The sequence below is a fragment of the Nycticebus coucang genome, chromosome 2 (assembly GCF_027406575.1).
Source record: "Nycticebus coucang isolate mNycCou1 chromosome 2, mNycCou1.pri, whole genome shotgun sequence".
In the NCBI taxonomy this organism is placed as follows: domain Eukaryota; kingdom Metazoa; phylum Chordata; class Mammalia; order Primates; family Lorisidae; genus Nycticebus; species Nycticebus coucang.
This window is the reverse complement of record NC_069781.1, coordinates 146,214,990-146,236,175: the sequence shown is the minus strand read 5'-3', so window position 1 is coordinate 146,236,175 and position 21,186 is coordinate 146,214,990. Positions and strand designations below refer to the sequence as shown.

The following is a 21,186-nucleotide window of genomic DNA, read 5'->3' as shown; positions in this document are numbered from 1 at the left end:
CTTTAGGTGAGATCCTGGCAATCGCCCTCCCTTCTTTCTCCTCCCACCCTGCTAGACAATATTTGTGTTTTATCATTCATGTGGGTATGTACTTGTTTATATATTGGTTTCACATTAGTATTGAGTATACTGGATATATATTTTTTTCCATCCTTGTGATACTTTACTAAGAAGAATTCGTTCTAACTCCGTCCAGGTAAACATAAAAGACGCAAAGTCTCCATCTTTTGTTATGGCTGAATAGTATCCTATGGTGTACATATGCCACAATTTGTTGATCCATTCATGGATTCATGGGCATTTGGGTTGGTTTCACGACTTGGCAATTACTGAGCTGCAATAAAATTCTGGTGCAAATGTCTTTTTTATAAAATGATTTTTGTTCTTCTGGTTAGATACCTAGTAATGAAATGGTGGGATCAAATGAAATGTTAATTTTTAGTTAAGAATTCTCGAGAAAATGGAAAAATTAGGAGGCAGAGCATGATGGTGGGTGGGACGGATGTGTAGCCCACCTCTCCCAAGTCATCAGGTGAGAGGAAGGGGGGTCTGGACCTTTTCCCCGCGTGGATTATTGGTGTGGACAGACAGCAGGAGATGCGCAGCAAATTGGTGGATTGCTGTATATGAGGTGTAATTTAAAACCATGGACTCTGTTGTAGAGATTTTCTCTGCTTGGCCGTGCTAGCTGGCAGGCCCCTCCCTCACAGAGGACAGCAACTTGTAATTCCTGGCAAAACCCAATTGAGGAAAATTTATTCCTGAGCCGAGTTTAGTGCCCCGAAAGGGGTCCGGCTCAGAGCCAGAAGGGGCTATGCAACCTGATGGAAAATTGAAGGGAAGGGCCCCGCCTGGGAAACAGACATTTTGAATTGTCCGAAATGGCGGACACCTTCCCCCAGAACAACAGGAGTGATTAAATAGACTGGACCATTTCAGGTGGAGAATATTGGTATGGGCTAGCAGTTCACGCTGTGCGGTGAACCAGCGGGTAGCTAGACTCAAAAGTCCAGATTCAAAACGGAGACTCTGAGCCACAAAAACTGAGGATAATGTCTCTGTGTGCTGCAGCCGCGTGAGGCGGCAGCAGCTAAAACCAGCAGCAGCCAGCACCTTCCACCACAGCCAATTGCAGTTGCCAGTTTATAGAACATGGCAGCAGAGTGGAAAGATATGTGAAGCATGGACTCCTGCACCAAGTTGGGAGGTTGGATAGGAGTGCTGTCTGGAACAGAGCAGCTGAGGTTGAACAACAATTAGGTAATAAACTTTTACAGAACTCCAAAATGGTGATTGGCCAGGTAGGGTGGTTACCGTGGTAACATTATAAACTGTGAATCAGGTATAAACCTGGGAACCACTGACAGCGCGACCTGGTGTCCAGAAAGTATACTGCACTATAAATATATTCCTACGAAAGTTGATCCCTTTCTAAATACATACAAGAATAATATTTTTGTGGTTGGTGTCCTTTTTTTTTCTTTTCCTCATCATTTTCTTGGAGGAAGAACTGTTAATTTTATTGATTATTGCTATTTTTTCTATATGTATATTTTCATTTTCAATTTTTAATTTTTTCTTTCCTATTTTTTAACTTTTTTATGAACACCACTTTTTTCTCCTCCTTTTTCCCTTCTCCTTTCCTCTTCTTCCCTTCTTATGGTTTATGAGAGTGCTTACATCAGATTTTTAGAGTTTTTTTTTGTTTGTTCATTTTGTTCGTTTATCTTTTTTTTCAATTATTTAACGATTATTATTACTTTTATTGTAGTTTTTGTTGTTGTCTGTATGTCTAAGTGTTTCTGATTGTTTGTGCATCCGTGGGCTTGTGTGTCTGGTAAGCCTTTTTATCTGTTTATTTGCTCATTTGGTCTCACTGAGTTTGGTGTTTTGCTAAATCCTCGGGTTTAGCAAAACACCAATTTAAACATTCAATAAAAATAGGGGGCATGGGGGACAACGGCTGAATTGAGCCAGCTCTCAAAAGAACCCCCAGTCCAGAGGGCGAGATAACGACCAGAAAGAACCCACCAAAGCTGCAGGAGGGGAGCTGAGCTGAGAGATAAAATAGATAATTGCTTGTCTTCCTTGCTGAGGCAAGCATCGACTCCAAAGAAACTATTTTCAGAGGCGGAGACAAGATGGCTAACTGAAGCCAGCTTTCCACAGAGGCTCGTGTACAGAAGGAGAGCTAAAGGACAGAAATTTAGCAAATAACCTGGTGGACTGGAGCTGCACCAAGAAAGAAGGTTGAAGAATGCACATAACCCCTCTGAGAAGAGCTATGACCCCAAAGATACAAACAAAAGGTACAAAATCCATCACCAAGCAGATGGGAGTACCACCCCACAAATGAGAATGGCTCGGAGTGCTCCACAAACAAACAAGCAGAGTTCAAAATATTTGAGTTGTCAACAGACCCCTGCGATCCAGTTGCCAGAGATCTTTTAAGCTCTCCCACTTGAGATAGGTGCTGACTGAGACAAATGAATTGGACCTTTTGTTCTGAGGCAATCACCCGAGGACTATTCAAGTGGTGCCCTGGGTGTGTGGTTGTAGAAAGGTTTGATTTTCCTTTTCCAATTGTTGCCTGCGGAGGGCAGGGTGACTTAATTGCTGGTATTTCTCCACAGTTGGGACTTCAACCCAGAGTAACTGTTTCACTAGGGTGGAAACAGAGACCAACTGAAAACAAGACAGAACCACTTAGCCCAACCACACCAAACAGGTCCCCAGTTTCTCAGGCCGTAGTACTGTACGGGTCCTACACAAAGCGCCAGGGGAAAAGTCAAATGGTGTAAAATAATCAAGGGGAGGAATCAGCAGAAAAACTCTGGTAACAAGGATAACCAGAATAGATCAACCCCCCAAAGAAAGATATGGCAGATGTAACTGAAGATCCTATTCATAAAGAGCTGGCGAGATGTCAGAAATTGAATTCAGAATTTGGATTGCAAACAAGATTAATAGAATGGAGGAAAATTTGGGATTAGAAATTCGAAGAGCAATTCAAAAGTCAGAATTAAAATTTGAGAAGAAATTCAAAAGTTGTCTCAAGAATTCAACAAATTTAAAGACAAAACCACCAAAGATTTTGATGCACTGAAGCAAGAATCTGCAGCCCTCAAAGATCTGAAAAATACAGTAGAATCCCTGAGTAACAGAGTGGAGCAAGCAGAAGAAAGGATTTCTGACATTGAAGACAAAGCTTTTGAATGCTCCCAAACTCTCAAAGACGAAGAAAAATGGAGAACAAAAGTAGATCATTCTCTCAGACAGCTCTGGGATAATTTGAAGAAGACAAATATCAGCATCACTGGAATCCCTGAAAGTGATGAAGTGGCCTTGCAAGACTCTGAGGCCCTTCTGCATGAAATTATGGAAGAGAATTCTCCAGACATGCCAAGAGATTCTGAAATTCAGATAGCAGACGGTTTCAGAACCCCAGCATGACTCAATCCCAATAAGAAATCCCCCAGGCATATCATAATTAACTTCACTAAAGTTAGTATGAAGGAGAAAATTCTGAAAGCAGCCAGACGTAAGAAATCCATAACCTACAAAGGGAAGAATATTAGAATGACTGCAGATCTCTCTGCTGAAACTTTTCAAGCCAGAAGAGGGTGGTCATCGACTTTTAATCTCCTAAAGCAAAATAACTTTCAACCCCGGATCCTGTATCCAGCTAAACTGAGTTTCATTTATGATGGAGAAATTAAATACTTTAATGACATTCAGATGTTGAAGAAATTTGCCATAACTAAACCAGCTCTTCAGGATATTCTCAGACCTATCCTCCATAATGGCTAGCACAATCCTCTACCACAAAAGTGAACTCTCTCAAAAAATTTTGATCAAACTCCAACTTCCACAGTGGCAAAAGGATTAAAAATATCCACTAGACTTTCGAAAAACTCGATACCCAAAATTTTACCAGACTTAGCAATATTCTCCATTAATGTGAATGGCACAGGTTAGCTGAAGGGATAAAAAAACTCAGGCCATATATTTGCTACAAAGAAGAGTCACATCTTACCTTAAAAGGTAAATATCGACTCAGGGTGAAAGGGTGGTCGTCCATATTTAAGGCAAATGCTAATCAAAAAAAAAGCAGGTGTTGCAATTCTATTTGCAGACACAATAGCCTTTAAACCAACAAAAGTAAGGAAGGATAAGAATGATCACTTCATGTTTGTTAAGGGTAATAATATGATGAGATTTCAATTATTAATATCTATGCACCCAACCAGAATGCACCTCAAAATTTATAAGAGAAACTCTAACAGACATGACCAACTTGATTTCCTCCAGCTCCATAATAGTCAGAGATTTCAATACTCCTTTGCAGTGTTGGATCGATCCTCCAATAAGAAGCTGAGCAAAGAAATTTTAGACTTAAACCTAACCATACAACATTTGGATTTAGCAGACATATACAGAACATTTCATCCAAAAAAAACTGAATACACATACTTCTCATCAGCTCACGGAACATACTCCAAAATTGATCACATCTTAGGTCACAAGTCTAACCTCAGTAAATTTCAAGGAATAGAAATTATTACTTGCATCTTCTCGGACCACCATGGAATAAAAGTTGAACTCAGTGACAACAGGAATCTGCATACTCATACAAAAACATGGACATTAAATAACCTTATGCTGAATGATAGCTGGGTCAGAGATGAGATTAAGAAGGAAATCACCAAATTTTTGGAACAAAACGACAATGGAGACATGAATTATCTGGGATATCGCAAAGGCAGTCCTAAGAGGGAAATTTATAGCACTGCAAGACTTCCTCAAGACAATGGAAAGAGAGTAAGTTAACAACTTAATGGGACATCTCAAGCAACTGGAAAAGGAAGAACATTCCAACCCCAAACCCAGTAGAAGAAAAGAAATAACCAAAATTAGAGCAGAATTAAATGAAATTGAAAACAAAAGAATTATACAACAGATCAATAAATCAAAAAGTTGGTTTTTTGAAAAGGTCAATAAAATAGATAAACCTTTGGCCAACCTAATCAGGGAAAAAAGAGTAAAAGCTTTAACCTCATCAATCAGAAACGACAAAGATGAAATAACAACAGACTCCGCAGAAATTCAAAAAATCCTTAATGACTATTACAAGAAACTTTATTCTCAGAAATACAAAAATCTGAAGGAAACTGACCAATACTTGGAAGCATATCATCTTCCAAGACTTAGCCAGAATCAATTTGAAATGTTGAACAGGCCCATATCAAGTTCTGAAATAGCATCAACCATACAAAATCTCCCTAAAAAGAGAAGCCCGGGACCAGATGGCTTCACGTCAGAATTGTACCAAACCTTCAAAGAGGAACTAGTACCTATATTACTCAACCTGTTCCAAAATGTACAAAAAGAAGGAAGACTACCCAACACGTTCTATGAAGCAAATATCACCCTGATCCCCAAACCAGGAAAAGACCCAACAAGAAAAGAAAATTACAGACCAATATCACTAATGAATATAGATGCAAAAATATTCAACAAGATCCTAACAAACAGAATCCAGCAACACATCAAACAAATTATACATCATGACCAAGTCGGTTTTATCCCAGGGTCTCAAGGTTGGTTCAATAGACGTAAATCTATAAGTATAATTCAGCACATAAACAAATTAAAAAACAAAGACCACATGATTCTCTCAATTGATGCAGAAAAAGCTTTTGATAATATCCAGCATCCCGTCATGATCAGAACACTTAAGAAAATTGGTATAGAAGGGACATTTCTTAAACTGATAGAGGCCATCTATAGCAAACCCACAGCCAATATCGTATTGAATGGAGTTAAATTGAAATCATTTCCACTCAGATCAGGAACCAGGCAAGGCTGCCCATTGTCTCCACTGCTCTTTAACATTGTAATGGAAGTTTTAGCCACCACAATGAGGGAAGAAAAGGCGATCAAGGGTATCTATATAGGGTCAGAAGAGATCAAACTTCTGCTCTTCGCAGATGATATGATAGTATATCTAGAAAACACCAGGGATTCTACTACAAAACTCTTAGAAGTGATCAAGGAATACAGCAGCTCATCTCAGGTTACAAAATCAACATTCACAAATTGGTAGCCTTTATATATACCAACAATAGTCAAGCTGAAAAACAGTTAAGGACTCTATGCCATTCACAGTAGTGCCAAAGAAGATGAAATATTTGGGAGTTTATCTAACAAAGGATGTGAAAGGTCTCTATAAAGAGAACTATGAAACTCTAAGAAAATAAATAGCTGAAAATGTTAATCAATGGAAAAACATACCATGCTCATGGCTGGGAAGAATCAACATTGTTAAAATGTCCATACTACCCAAAGCAATATACAATTTAAATGCAATCCCCATTAAAGCTCCACTGTCATACTTTAAAGATCTTGAAAAAAATAATACTTTGTTTTATATGGAATCAGAAAAAAACTAGAATAGCCAAGACATTACTCAGAAATAAAAACAAAGCAGGAGGAATCACGCTATCTGACCTCAGACTATACTATAAATCGATAGTGATCAAAACAGCATTGTACTGGCACAAAAACAGAGAAGTAGATGTCTGGAACAGAATAGAGAACCAAGAGATGAGTCCAGTTACTTACTGTTATTTGATCTTTGAGAAGCCAATTAAAAACATTCAGTGGGGAAAAGATTCCCTATTTAACAAATGGTACTGGGTGAACTGGCTGGCAACCTGTAGAAGACTGAAACTGGACCCATGCCTTTCACCATTAACTAAGATAGACTCTCACTGGATTAAAGATTTAAACTTAAGACATGAAACTATAAAAATACTAGAAGAGAGTGCAGGGAAAACTTTTGAAGAAATCGGTCTGGGAGAATATTTTATGAGGAGGACCCCCCCAGGCAATTGAAGCAGCTTCAAAAATACACTACTGGGACCTGATCAAACTAAAAAGCTGTACAGCCAAGAACACAGTAAGTAAACCAAGCAGACAGCCCTCAGAATGGGAGAAGATATTTGTAGGTTATGTCTCCGACAAAGGTTTAACAACTAGAATCCACAAAGAACTCAAACGTATTAGCAAGAAGAGAACAAGTGATCCCATCTCAGGCTGGGCAAGGGACTTGAAGAGAAACTTCTCTGAAGAAGATAGGCACACGGCCTACAGACATATGAATAAATGCTCATCATCCTTAATCATTAGAGAAATGCAAATCGAAACTACTTTGAGAGATGATCTAACACCAGTAAGATTAGCCCATATCACAAAATCCCAAGACCAGAAATGTTGGCATGGATGTGGAGAAAAGGGAACAGTTCTACACTGCTAGTGGGAGTGCAAATTTATACATTCCTTTTGGAAAGATGTTTGGAGAACACTTAGAGATCTAAAAATAGATCTGCCATTCAATCCTATAATTCCTCTACTAGGCATATACCCAGAAGACCAAAAATCACATCATAACAAAGATATTTGTACCAGAATGTTTATTGCAGCCCAATTCATAATTGCTAAGTCATGGAAAAAACCCAAGTGCCCATCGATCCATGAATGGATTAATAAATTGTGGTATATGTACACCATGGAATATTATGCAGCCTTAAAGAAAGATGGAGACTTTACCTCTTTCATGTTTACATGGATGGAGCTGGAACATATTCTTCTTAGTAAAGTATCTCAAGAATGGAAGAAAAAGTATCCAACGTACTCAGCCCTACTATGAAACTAATTTATGGCTTTCATATGAAAGCTATAACCCAGTTATAACCTAAGAATATGGGGAAGGGTTAGAGGGAGGGGCAGGAGGAAGGGGAGAGTATGGGTGGAGGGAAGGTGATTGGTGGGATTACAGCTGCGGTGCATCTTACAAGGGTACATGTGAAACTTAGTAAATGTAGAATATAAATGTCTTAACACAAGAATTAAGAAAATGCCAGGAAGGCTATTTTAACCAGTGTGATGAAAATGTGTCAAACGGTCTATAAAACTAGTGTATGGTGCTCCATGATCGCATTAATGTACACAGCTATGATTTAATAATAATAATAAAAAAAGAATTCTCCATACTTCTTTCCATAAAGGCTGTATTAGTTTGCAGTCTCACCAGCAGTGTGGAAGTGTTTTCTTCTCTTCCCATTCACATCAGTATCTGCACATTTGGGACTATGTGATGTGGGCTAATCTCACTGGGGTCAGGTGGTATCTCAGGGTGGTTTTGATTCACATTTCTCTGATGATCAGGGATGATGAGCATTTTCTCATGTGTTTGTGGGCCATTCATCTGTCATCTTCAGAGAAGTTTCTATTCAAACCTCTTGCCCACTTATAAACAGGTCTTTTCTTGGTTTTATATTCTAGCAGGCTGCATATTAGTTTGAAATAGGAGGTTCCCAGCTTCTCACCAACCCCAAATGGTTGAATACCAGTATTTCAAAAAACTATAAAAACTAAGAACTATTTGGATGAATAAAAACATGGAACTGATTAATTAGAAGAAACTGTAATTGGATATGAATTTTTTACTAGCACTGTTTATCTTCTCTTCTATAGAGAGAGACTTCATTTATTTTATGAAACTATAAACTTACACAGTGTAACGATGTGGGTGACTATAAACTCCTAGAGGGCAGGATGACATGCAACTATCTGACAGGACTTCAGCACAGCCCAATGGTGATTTCCATGTTGAGAATACAACATGTAATTGCTCTTCTTTGCATGGATCACAGGAGAGGAATAACAACACACTTGCCTTTCTTGGGATTTCTCATCGTATGCTCCATCTCAATAATGAAAGCATTTCACAGTGCGACAGCTTGTGCTTGGTCAACCATTAGTGCCTATAAAGGAAATGCTTTCACCTTGAAATGTGAATTCTTTATAATTTTTCTAATAAGAATACAGTATTTGTTCTTTTAAAAACATGAAGAACCCTACTGAGGCTCTACAAATTAAAATGATAATGACAAAAGTTTCTTTTCATTTTTAAAAGGATAAGTTACAAAAAGCAATGATGTGAAAAAAGACCTAATAATTCTGAGATAATCTGCAAATGCTATTTCATTTTCATTGTTACTAAAATTTTCTGAAAGTCACTAGTTTTTATTTCATAACACCAGAAAAAAAGTCTTCATTGGAGTAAAGTTTTACAACCTGTTATATATTGTGTTCATTTTTAGTGCAATACACTGAACATATAAAGACTTTTGATTCAACATCCAAAGTCCAATGATTTAAGAATAATCTACTTTTATTAAATTAAAAATAAATTATTAAAACTAAAAAAAATGAGATCATCTCAGAGATATTTAGTAGTAAACAATTTGAGAAATCATACCTCATCAGTGTTGTAGATAATCTGGAGTCCTGAGGAAATCATCTCCACAAGGTAAAGGAGATATAGTGACACTGCATTTATCTGAAAGAAACAACAACAAGAAACAAATTATAAGTCACTTGTTCTAATAGTATATACAAGCTATTTCCTTTCCTATTGTGGATTTAGTTCAAATGAAAATCTCAGGTTAGGTGGGCCCAGCGTCTCACGCCTGCAATCCCAGCTCTCTGGGAGGCTAAGATAGGAGGATTGCTTGAGCTCAGGAGTTTAAGAAATGCCTGAGCAAGAGAGACCTCCCTCTCTACTAAAAATAGAAAAACTACCCAGACACTGTAGTGGGTTCCTGTAGTCCCAGTTACTCAGAAGGCTGAGGCCTGAAGATTGCTTGATCCCAAGAGTTTGAGGTTGAGTATGACCCTATCTCTACGAAAAATAGAAAAACCAGCCAGGCATTGTGGTGGGCACCTGTAGTCCCAGCTACTTGGAGAGGCTGAGGCAAGAGTATCATTTGGGCCCAGGAGTTTCAGGTTGCTGTGAGCTATGACACCATGGCCCTCTACCCAGGGGGACAGAGTGAGACTCTGTCTCAAAGAAAAAAAAAAACTGCACCTTGATATGTAAAATTCTAAAATCCTGGAATTCACTGTGATGTGTAACACTTGACCAAGGGGATGGCAGCAAGCAGAATTGTTAGCAACTGTTTCTTTATCATTTGTTTTCTAAGGTTTACTTTCAAGGTCTGGGTTTGCTGTACTTCCAGTTTGGAATAGTTTTGCCCCATAGCCAGCTATGTAATGTCAATCCATCTCAAGCATGTGCAAACAAAAAAGCAATTTGGCAAGCAAGACATAAAACCATGCCAGTGCACCATGAACAGCAGTATGTCTTGAGAACAGTATTATTTTCAGAGAACACAGAATCTATGTAAACAACGGCAGAACATAATTTAAACAATGGCATAGCATATAATTTAAGAAGAAATGAGGTGTTCTTTTAGTTTATCATTAAAAATAGACATTTTAACAAAATAAAAAGACAGTAATATTCACTTTAACAAAAAAAGATTCTCAAAGAATCCTGAATGGCATGTGTAAAGTGTTTTAGGTAAAGAAGCAGGAAACATACATGCCACAACATGGACAAACCTCATGTGATAGCTAATTTGACTGGATAAAGGGACACCTACATAGCTGGTAAGGCACTATTTCTGAGTGCACCTGTGAGGATGTTTCTGGAGGAATGTAGCATGTGAGTCAGTGGACTGCATGGGAAAGGTCTACTTTTGGATGGTGGGCGGGTACCATTCAATCAACAAGGGGCCCAGAAGGAACAAAAAAGCAGGAACAATGAATTCTTGCTCTGTCTTCCAGAGTCAGCTATGTTCTCCCATCCTTGAACATCAGAACTACAGTTCTTTAGCTTTTGGATTCCAGGACTTCTACCAGTGGCTCTGGGAATCAATCTTGGGCCTTTAACCTCTGATCAAGTTAAAACATGGGTTCTGTGGTTCTGATGTTTCTGGACTTGGTTTGAGCCACACTACTGGTATCCTTGGTTCTTCAGCTTGCAATTGGCCTATTGTGGGACTTCTCAGTGTTCATCATCATGTGAGCCAATTTCCCTAATAATGATTCTCTTTTCATTTCTTGCTCTCCACCATCCATCCATCCACCCTATTGGTTCTTCTCTCTGGAGAACATTGATTAATATACCTTAAAAACATGCTAAATGAAAGAGCTAGACACACAAAACATCTTACATTGTATGATTCCATTCACATAAAATGCCAAGAACAGGCAATTCCACAGAGACAGAAAGCAGACTGGGGGTTGGCTGCCCAAAGCTAGAAGGCTTTGGGGAAAATGAGGTGTGACTGCTAATGGAAATAAGGATTTTGCACGAGGCGATGATAATGTTCCAGAATTAAATGTGATAATGGCTGTATAACTCTGTAAATATAATAAACCAATGAATTGTATACTTTAAATAAGTAAATTACATGTTATGGGACTGATATCTCAATAAAACTGTTATTTGTCAAGAAGAAAAGGCACTGAAAAATTCTACCTTAGTCAGGAAACTGCAAATGTAAGTTAAGAGAGAAAAAGCAAGAAAAAATTTTGCTCCCATGAAATTCTAATATAGATTATTAACCTTTAACAGCTTTGGTGGCCTGTGTCACCTTTGACCTCCTCCAACCCTTACTGACTGATGGACAGTTGGGGTAGATTACTGGTGCTCTGAATCCTCACTTAGAAAAAGATCTCCTGGCACTGCTGGTGGGCTCCTGAGGAGCCAGGCCTACCCTGATGTCTCTTGACTTCCTAGCACTCAGAGTCCAGTGAGTGTCAGGGTCCTATCAAGGTCCATGTGGACCACACAGAAAGATATAGCATTCTGGTTTTAGGTTTTATCGATTGACATAAACTTTTGAGTAGTTTTACTTAACACATAGTAGAAAAGAGTTTCACTCTACCACCAGGCTCCTCCAAATATTTTCTTATAGCACTAGCCTATTAAAAATGACTTCAAAAAGTTCAATACTATGAATAGTCAATAATAGGAGCACATCTAAGATCCTATGCTCTGATTTTTGGGTGCTTCTGTGAGAAAATGTAACTGGAAAGTTGTAATAGGATTGTCAAATAACAGGTTGACTAACATTTACTTTTATGTGCAAGGCACTGAGCTTAAATTCTGGGACATAAAAACAAAGGCACAACCTATTATCTTCTGAAAACCCTATTTCAGATGGCAAATGTATTTGTCAAAGTAAAAGGCACATAAAATCTCATTATGTTATAGTAACATAACTATTTCATAGTAACAAGGTTAAGGTTGAGAAATTACATATTCATAAAATGCTAATCCTCCAAGGAAATGTCTAAAAATAAGTACAAGATTTTCTGCTGCACAGAAATGAGGATACTCTACTTTTCTGTTTGGAGGAGACACACTAGTAAGACATTTCAGATCACTAGAGAGAGAACTATAAAAAAAGGAGATACTGTCATTTTAGTATGGAATATATGAATAATAAGTATTCTATCCCAGAGTATCTTGTTCCCAGAGAATAAAATGATGAGCAGGAAAAAAAAATCCATGAATGATGAATAGCATAGAGAATACTTGTATCCTAAAAAAAAGGCAACAGGGCGTCCAGTTAAAAACAACAGATAGTAGTTAGTTTCCCCTGAAGGGAGACCTTGTTAAGGAGAACAGAATGCCCGGGTGTATTTAAAAATGGCACCTTCCCCTGTCCATGAAGGAACTTTTCTCTGATTTTAACTATGAGAAACTGGTCTAGCTCCTAGAGATAATACTCACAAAAGTGGGAAAACTTCTCTATGAATGGGTCCTCCTAGAGTTTTTAATCCTTCTCTGATTTGGCCACTTTGAGCCTCGCGCATCCGTCGATCACAGCTAGTGTTTTCCTTCACTGGCTTCTGTGACTTCTTGCTTGGATTATTTAATGTGTTTGTCACACTTTCAAAAAAACTCTGACTGGGGCAGTACCTGTGGCTCAAAGGAGTAGGGCGCTGGCCCCATATACTGGAGGTGGTGGGTTCAAACCCAGCCCCGGCCAAAAACTGCAACAAAAGAACAAAAACAAAAACAAAAAAAACGCTCTGATTGAAGAGAAGTAAGATGGCCAACTAAAGGCAGCTTTTGCCAGAGGCTCCTGTCCAGAGGGAGTGGTAATTGACAGAATGGACTCAATGAAGCTGAAGGTGGGGAGCAGAGCTAAGAAAGAAGATAGATAAGTGCACATCATCTCTGCAGAGGCAAGTTGATTCCAAGAAAACAAATTCCAGGTACAAAACCCATCACCAAGAAGACGAGCAATCCCTCCCCCAAGACAGAAGCTTGCTGTGTGCTCTCTGCAAGTGAGCAAGGAACAAAGGACCTCTATTTTGTCCCATGGGAGAAAGCCACTAAACACCGGGCGACCTTCTTTGGCGGGGGCCGGGGGAGTGGTCCCATTTGTGAGCTGAGGCATCATCCTGCCTGGCATAAAATTAAACAAATATTTTCCCTGCAACTCTGAACTCCCAGTCCACCCTTCCCCCCTCACCTGGCAGACTGTAGGCCTGACTCCTGCAGAGCCCAGAGAGGCCTGGCAATTCCATGAGAGGCCTGGACATAGTGTGGGCTGCTGGATAGCAGTGCAGAAATAGTGACTCAAGAAGTTGGGGAGCTTGGGGAGAGAGGGACACGTGGGCGAAAAAGACGTGCCATGCCGTAGAGGTGCTCATGCCCTGGATCAGACATTGGTGGCACTCTCCTGAGAATATTATCCAATGGAGGGAACTTGGGATCAGCCCCTCCAGGTTGCCGGTGGCAGTAGGCAGCCAGGGGAGGCACTGTCTGGGAGAGAGAAATGTACCAGAGGCAGTGGGCTCATGCGGATGCCGCTGGTCTGACTTTGGAGGCACAATTCCCTGAGCCTGCTGCCTACTCGAGGGAACTGGGCATTAGCTCCTCCTAGTTGCCAGTGGCAGGGAGCAGCGGAGGCAAGGTGCTAAAGCCTCTGGTCTGAATTTGGAGGCATATACTGATCCCACTGCCCACTGGAGGGATCTGGGCTTTAGCTCCTCGGGGTTACCAGGGTGTTGTACTTTGGCGGAGGAGACCAGCTCCCCTCTGACTCTGATGGGCATACCTCCTGACTTTGTTGCTCACTGGAGGGAAACAGGCTCTGGCCTGGCAGGTTTGCTGACAGCGATGTGTGGAGGCAAGGTGTGAGGATTGACTCTTCAGTGGGGTGCCTCTTCCAGACCACATTGCTCACAGGAGGGAAACAGACCCCCATCCCTTCAGTTTTGGGGACAGAATTGCCTGTGGATGCCTACTATCAGGTTGCTGGAGACTCTCTGAACTCTCCCTGTTGAGCAGTGATTATACAGACCAGGACAATCAGATTAGAACTTTTGACCTAGGCTGTCTACCAGGGGACCCTACAAGGTTGAGTGGTGCTCATCTTGTAGCAGGAGGGACTGATTCTCCTCCTCCAGCTGTTGCTGGTGGAGGGTGGGATGCCACAATTGCTTGTATCTCTCCCCAACTCAGATTTCAGCCTAATACCACAAATGATTAGGACTGGATGGAGGCTGGCTGACTACAAGACAGAGTCAACTAGTGCTATTTCACCAAGCAAATCCTCAGAGTCTCTGGCTGCAGCTTTGAAAGGGACCTTTGTAAAGCTGTAGGAGAAAAGCATAATCACCAGCCCCAGCTCACTGGTAAGGACTGGTTAATTCCATCTTCTGGGGCCCTCAATCCAACTCACCCTATCAGTTTTACTAGTTAAACTGCAGAAAATAGTCATAGGGCAAAACTGGCAGAAAAACTCTGGCAACATGAATAACCAGAGTAGATCAATTCCCCCAAGGAATGACAAAGGAGACATATCAGAAGATACCATTCATAGACAAATGGCTAAATTATCAGAAATAGAATTCAGAATAAGGATGGCAAATAAAATGAATAGAATGGAGGAAAAGATGGAAATAGAAATCCAAAGAGTTGTTCAAAAGTTGTCTCAAGAAATTAATGGATTCAAAGACAAAATCATCAAGGGTATGGACATAATAAGAAAAGAGATAGCAGAGCTCAAGGAAATGAGAAAGTTATTTGAGGAGCTTTGAAATACAGTAGAATCCCTCATAATAGAGTGGAGCAGGCACAATGAAGGCTCTCTAAAATTGAAGACAAGGCTTTTGAACATTGCAAGCATTCAAAGAGGCAGAGAAATGGAGAGCAAAAACCGATCATTCCCTGAGAGTGTTATGGGATCATCTCAAAAGATCAAATGTCTTATAGGAATTCTTAAAGATGAGGATGGTCCTAAAGTCACAGATGCTCTACTCCAAGATTATGGAGAAGAATTTCCCAAGCATTGCAAGAGATACAGAATTCAGATAGTAGAGACTTTCAGAACCCCAGCAAGACTCAATCCAAATAAAGCATGTCTTACACACATTGTAATTAAATTTGTCAAAGTTAATATGGAGAAAATTCTGCAAGCAGATGTAAGAAAAGCATTATCTACAAAGGGAGAAATACTAGAATGACTGCAGATCTTTCAGCCGAAACTTTTCAAGCCAGAAGAGGATGGTCACCAACTTTTAATCTCCTAAAACAAACAAATTTTCAGCCCAGGATCCTATATCCAGTTAAATGGAGTTTCATTTGTGATGGAGAAATCAAATACTTTACTGACAACATACACACGTTGAGGAAATGTGCCATAACTAAACGAGCAATCCAGGAAATACTCAAACCCATTTTCCATAATGACCAGCACAATCATCTACCACCAAAGTAAACTCACCCAGAATTTATGAAACAAAACCTAACCTCCATAATGGTAAAAGAATTAAAAATATCCACTGGCCCTTTGAAACACATGATGGCCAAAACACTACCATACCTATCAATTATCTCAATTAATGTGAATGGCTTAAATTGTCTTCTAAAGATGCACAGGTTGGTTGACTGGATACAAAAACTCAGGCCAGGTATGTGCTGCCTACAAGAGATTCATCTTACCTAAAAAGATAAAAAAAGAAAAAAAGACTCAGGGTGAAGGGATGGACATCTATAATACAGGCAAATGGAAACCAGAAAAAAGACAGGGTTGCAATTTTGTTTGCAGATACAATAGGATTTAAACAAAGACAAGGATAGACACTACATCTTTGTCAAGGGAAACACGCAACATGAAGAGGTTTCAATATTAACATTTATGTGTCCTACCTAAATGCTCCTCAATTTATAAAGAAAACTCTATAATGTATATGAACAATATGATGTCTTTCTGCACTATAACAGTTGGAGATTTTAATACTCCTCTGTCAGTTCTGGATAGATCCACCAAGAAGGAACTAAACAAAGAAATAATAGACTTAAACTTGACCCTAGAACAAATGGACCTACCAGAAATATACACAACATTTCTTCCCAATAAAACTGAATACACATTCTTCTCATCAGCCCATGAATTATCTTCCAAAATTGATCATATCTTAGGACACAAATCTAATCTCAACAAATTGAAAAGAACAGAAATCATTCCTTGTATCTTCTCAGACCATCATGGAATAAAAGTTGAACTCAACAGCAACAGAAATCTTCATACTCAAATTCATGGAAACTAAATAACCTTAGGCTGAGTAATAGCTGGTTTATAAACAAGATTAAGAAGGAAATCATTAAATTTTTGGAACAAAATGATAATTAAAACACAAATTATCAAAACCTGTGGGATACTGCAAAGGCAGCCCTAACAGGGAAATTTGTAGCATTATAAGTCTTCATCAAGAAAACATAAAGAGAGGAAGTCAACAACCTAATAGGATATCTCAAGCAATTGGATAAGGAAGAACATTCCAAGCCCAAACCCAGCAGAAGAAAAGAAATAACCAAAATTAGAGCAGAACTAAATGAAATTGAAAACAAAAGAATCATTCAGAAGATCAATGAAACAAAAAGTTGGCTCTTTAAAAAGATTAATAAAATTGATAAACCTCTGGCTAGCCTAACCAGAAATAGGAAAGTAAAGTATTTAATAATGTCTATCAGAAACTGTAAAGGAGAAATAATAACAGATACCACAGAAATTCAAAAACTCAATGATTACTACAAAAAACTCTATTCTCAGAAATATGATAATCTGGAGGAAACAGACCAATACCTGGAAGCACGCCACCTTCCTAGGCTCAACCAGAAAGAATTAGAAATTTTGAATAGAAATATATTAAGCACAAAGCATCGACCATACAAAATCTCCCAAAAAAGAAGAGTCCAGGACTAGATAGTTTCACATCAGCATTCTATCAAACCTTCAAAGAAAAACTAGTACCCACACCACATAATCTTTTCCAAAACATAGAAAAAGAAGGAATCCTTCCCAACACATTCTATGAAGCAAATGTCACCTTAATCCCGAAACCAGGAAAGGACCCAACAAAGAAAGAAAACTACAGACCAATATCATTAATGAATATCAATGCAAAAATATTGAATAAGATCCTAGCAAACAGAATTCAATGATACATCAAAAAAATTATACACCATGATCAAGCTGGTTTTATCCCAGGGTTACAAGGTTGGTTCAACATTTGTAAATCTATAAATATAATACACCACATAAATAAAATAAACAACAGAGACCATATGAGTCTATCAATAGATGCAGAAAAAGCTTTTGATAATATCTAGTATCCTTTCATGATTAAAACACCTAAGAAAATAGGCTTAGATGGGACATTTGTTTTTCTTTTTTTTTTTGAGACAGGGTCTCACTATGTTGCCCTTGGTAGAATGCCGTGGTGTCACAGCTTACAGCAACCTCCAACTGGGCTCAAGAGATTCTTTTGCCTCAGCTCCCCAAGTAGCTGGGACTATAGGCGCCTGCCACAATGCCCGGAGATTTTTTCGTTGCAGTTGTCATTGTTGTTTAGCAGACCAGGGCTGGGCTCAAACTGGCAGCTTCAGTGTACTCACCGAGCTACGGGTGCTGAGCCAATGGGATATTTCTTAACCTGATAGAGGCCATCTACAGCAAATCCATAGCCAAGATCATATTGAACAGAGTAAAATTGAGAACATTTTCACTCAGATCTGGAACAAGACAAGGATACCCATTGTCACCAATGCTATTCAACATAGTAATGGAAGTCCTAGCCACTCCAATCAGGCAAGAGAAGGGGATCAACAGTATTCAAATGGGGTCAGAGGAGATCAAACTCTCACTTTTCACAGATGACATGATCTTATACCTGGAAAACCCCAGGGACGCAACTACAAAGCTCTTAGATGTGATCAAGGACTATAGCAATGTCTCAGAATACAAAATCAATACTTACCAATAAGTATCTTTTATATATGCCAACAATAGTCAAACTGAAAACATAGTCAAGGACTCTATTCCTTTCACAGTAGCACCAAAGAAAATGAAATACCTGGGAATTTATGTAACAAAGGAAGTGAAAGATCTCTATAATGAGAACTATGAAACCTCGAGAAAAGAAATAGCTGAAGATGTTAACAAATGGAAAAACTTACCATGCTCGTGACTGGGAAGAATCAACATTGTTAAAATGTCCATATTACCCAAAGCAATCTATAGATTCAATGCAATCCCTATCAAAGCCCCAATGTCATACTTTAAAGAACTTGAAAAAAATAGTACTTCGTTTTATATGGAATCAGAAAAAACCTGAATAGCCAATACATTACTTAGAAATACAAACAAACCAGAAGGCATCATGTTACCAGACTTCAGATCATACTATAAATCAATAGTGATCAAAACAGCATGGTACCAGCACAAAACAGAGATGTAGATGCATGGAACAGATTAGAGAACCAAGAGATGAACCCAGCCACATATTGTCATTTGATCTTTGATAAGCCTATCAAAAATATACATTGGGGAAAAGTCTCCCTATTTAACAAATGGTACTGGTAGAACTGGCTGGCAACCTGTACAAGATTGAAACTGGACCCTCACCTTTCACCACTAACAAAAACTGATTCTCACTGGGATCTGATCAAACTAAAAAGCTTCTGCATAGCTAAGGGCACTGTAAGTAAAGCAAACAGACAGCCTTCAGAATGGGAGGTTATGTTTTTGCAGGTTATGTTTCTGACAAAGGTCTGGTAACCAGAATCCATAGAGAACACAAAGTAATCAATAAGAAAAGAACAAACAACCTCATTTCTTTGTGGGCAAGAGACGTGAAGAGAAGCTTCTCTGATGAAGACAGGCACATGGCCTACAAACACATGAAAAAAATGCTCATCATCTTTCGTCATCAAAGCGATGCTGGTGAAAACCACTCTGAGATTAGCCCACATCACAAAATCCCAAAACTGCATTTTGTTGGCATTTTACAGCAAAGACATTTGGACCAGAATGTTTACTGCAGCCCAATTCACAATAGCCAAGTGAATTCCCAGAGAAGGGAATGCTTCTACACTGCTGGTGGGAATGCAAACTAATACAGCCTTTTTGGAAAAAAGTATGGAGAAGTCTCAAGAAACTAAAAGTTGACCTACCGTTTGATCCTGCAATATCATTACTAGGCATCTACCCAGATGAACAAAAATCATTTTACAACAACGACATTTGGGCCAGAATGTTTATTGCAGCCCAATTCACAATAGCCAAGTTGTGGAAGCAGCCTAAACGCCAACCTATGAATGAATAAACCTATGATTGATTACTATGAAGGAATAAACCTTATTGATTACTTTGTGTTCTCTATGGATTCTAGTTATCAGACCTTTGTCAGAAACATAACCTCCATCAACCTATGAATGAATAAACAAATTGTGGCATATGTAAACTGTGGAATATGTGGAGCCATAAAAAAGATGGAGACTTCACATCTTTTATGTTTATCTGGATGGAGCTGGAACATATTCTTCTTAGTAAAGTATCTCAAGAATGGAGGAAAAAGTATCCAATGTATTCAATACTATTATGAAACCATTATGTAAACACTTTCACATTCATATGAATGATAAAATACAAAGATAGTTCAGATAGAAAGAGATAAGAAGGGAGGGGAGGGGAAAGGGAGAGTGGAGAGAGGGTATTTGGTGAGATCTCACCTAAGGTACCTAATGCAAGGCTACATTTCAAAACAACTAAGAGTAAATTATAAATGTCTTACCACAAAAATAAGTGAGGTGATGGTTATGTTAACTACTTTGATTAAAACATTCCAAATTTTATATCAAGTCATCACATTGTATCCCATAAATATATAGTTATGATTTAATAAAAATTAAGTAAACAAACAAACAAACAAAAAAACCACATAGAGGGCAGTGCCTGTGGCTCAAGGAGTAGGGGGCCGGCCCCATATACTGGGGGTGGTGGGTTCAAACCCGGCTCCAGCCAACAACTGCAAAAAAAAAAAACCACAAAACAACCCAACACACATAGATATAAGAGAAACCCCCTCCACACACAAAATCCTCTAGTGTATTCTTTTATTCTATTATGCAAAATAAAATTCATGGACTTCAGAAATGTCTTCGAAATTACATTTCAATAGCATGTGTTTAGCTTTACTGAAGGTTGATATATTAAGAAATGAACTAACATGTCACAAAAGCCGATTTACTGCTATACCATTATCAATTGTCTGTTTCTCTCTAGTTCCTAAATGTTGAAATTCTTTTGAACTTTAAAATGAGTAAAAGCTTTTGTCATTAGAAGAACTGTAGGCTTCCTTCTTCTAGACAGAAATATTACAATACATTTAGTTGCCCTTTTTGCTTAAGGACAGAGTATTCAGTTACACTGAATGTTCAATCACAGTAACTCAGTCCTGGTGATGAGCAAGGCATCTTCTTCTCATTTCAGGGTAGATTTTGTATTTCGATTTTGAACAATTTATGAGATCTGCTGAATTTTTTTAAGTCTCAAATCTTCTATGGTATAGAGAATAAAGATAAGAAAACTAGTATTCTCTTTTTACCTGAAGATGACCATACTCCTCATAGGAGAGCAACTCATCTCCTGTGTGCACATTGAAAACAGAATGAAGACACGTTGTTGGGCGTGGGTCCTGCTTAAACCGCTGGACCTAGAATCAAACATAAAACTTAAATAATAGTCATAATTCACAAACTTATCCAAGACTACAAAATATAAGTTTTTTTCATGAACCTTTTTAAAGAAGAAAGCTAAGGCATAAAGGCATAGGACTGAACAAAGCAGAAATGTCATCTTTTTTTTTGAGACAGAGCCTCAAGCTATCGCCCTGGGTAGAGTGCCGTGGTGTCACAGCTCACAGCAACCCCCAACTCTTAGGCTTAAACGATTCTCTTGCCTCAGTTTC

The 21,186-nt window shown here is 38.8% G+C and overlaps 1 protein-coding gene across 4 annotated transcripts in view; it reads right to left on the bottom strand.

Annotated features, from left to right (window-relative positions):
• Nucleotides 1–21,186, bottom strand: part of PHKB (phosphorylase kinase regulatory subunit beta) — a 247,598-nt gene that overhangs the window by 158,429 nt on the left and 67,983 nt on the right. For all 4 annotated transcript variants that reach the window (XM_053582096.1, XM_053582095.1, XM_053582098.1 and 1 more), the window contains 2 exons: nucleotides 20,824–20,931; nucleotides 9,326–9,406 (listed from right to left, as the gene is read on the bottom strand). In XM_053582096.1, coding sequence (XP_053438071.1) covers nucleotides 9,326–9,406; nucleotides 20,824–20,931 — 189 coding nt within the window. The remainder of the gene's footprint in view (nucleotides 1–9,325; nucleotides 9,407–20,823; nucleotides 20,932–21,186) is intronic.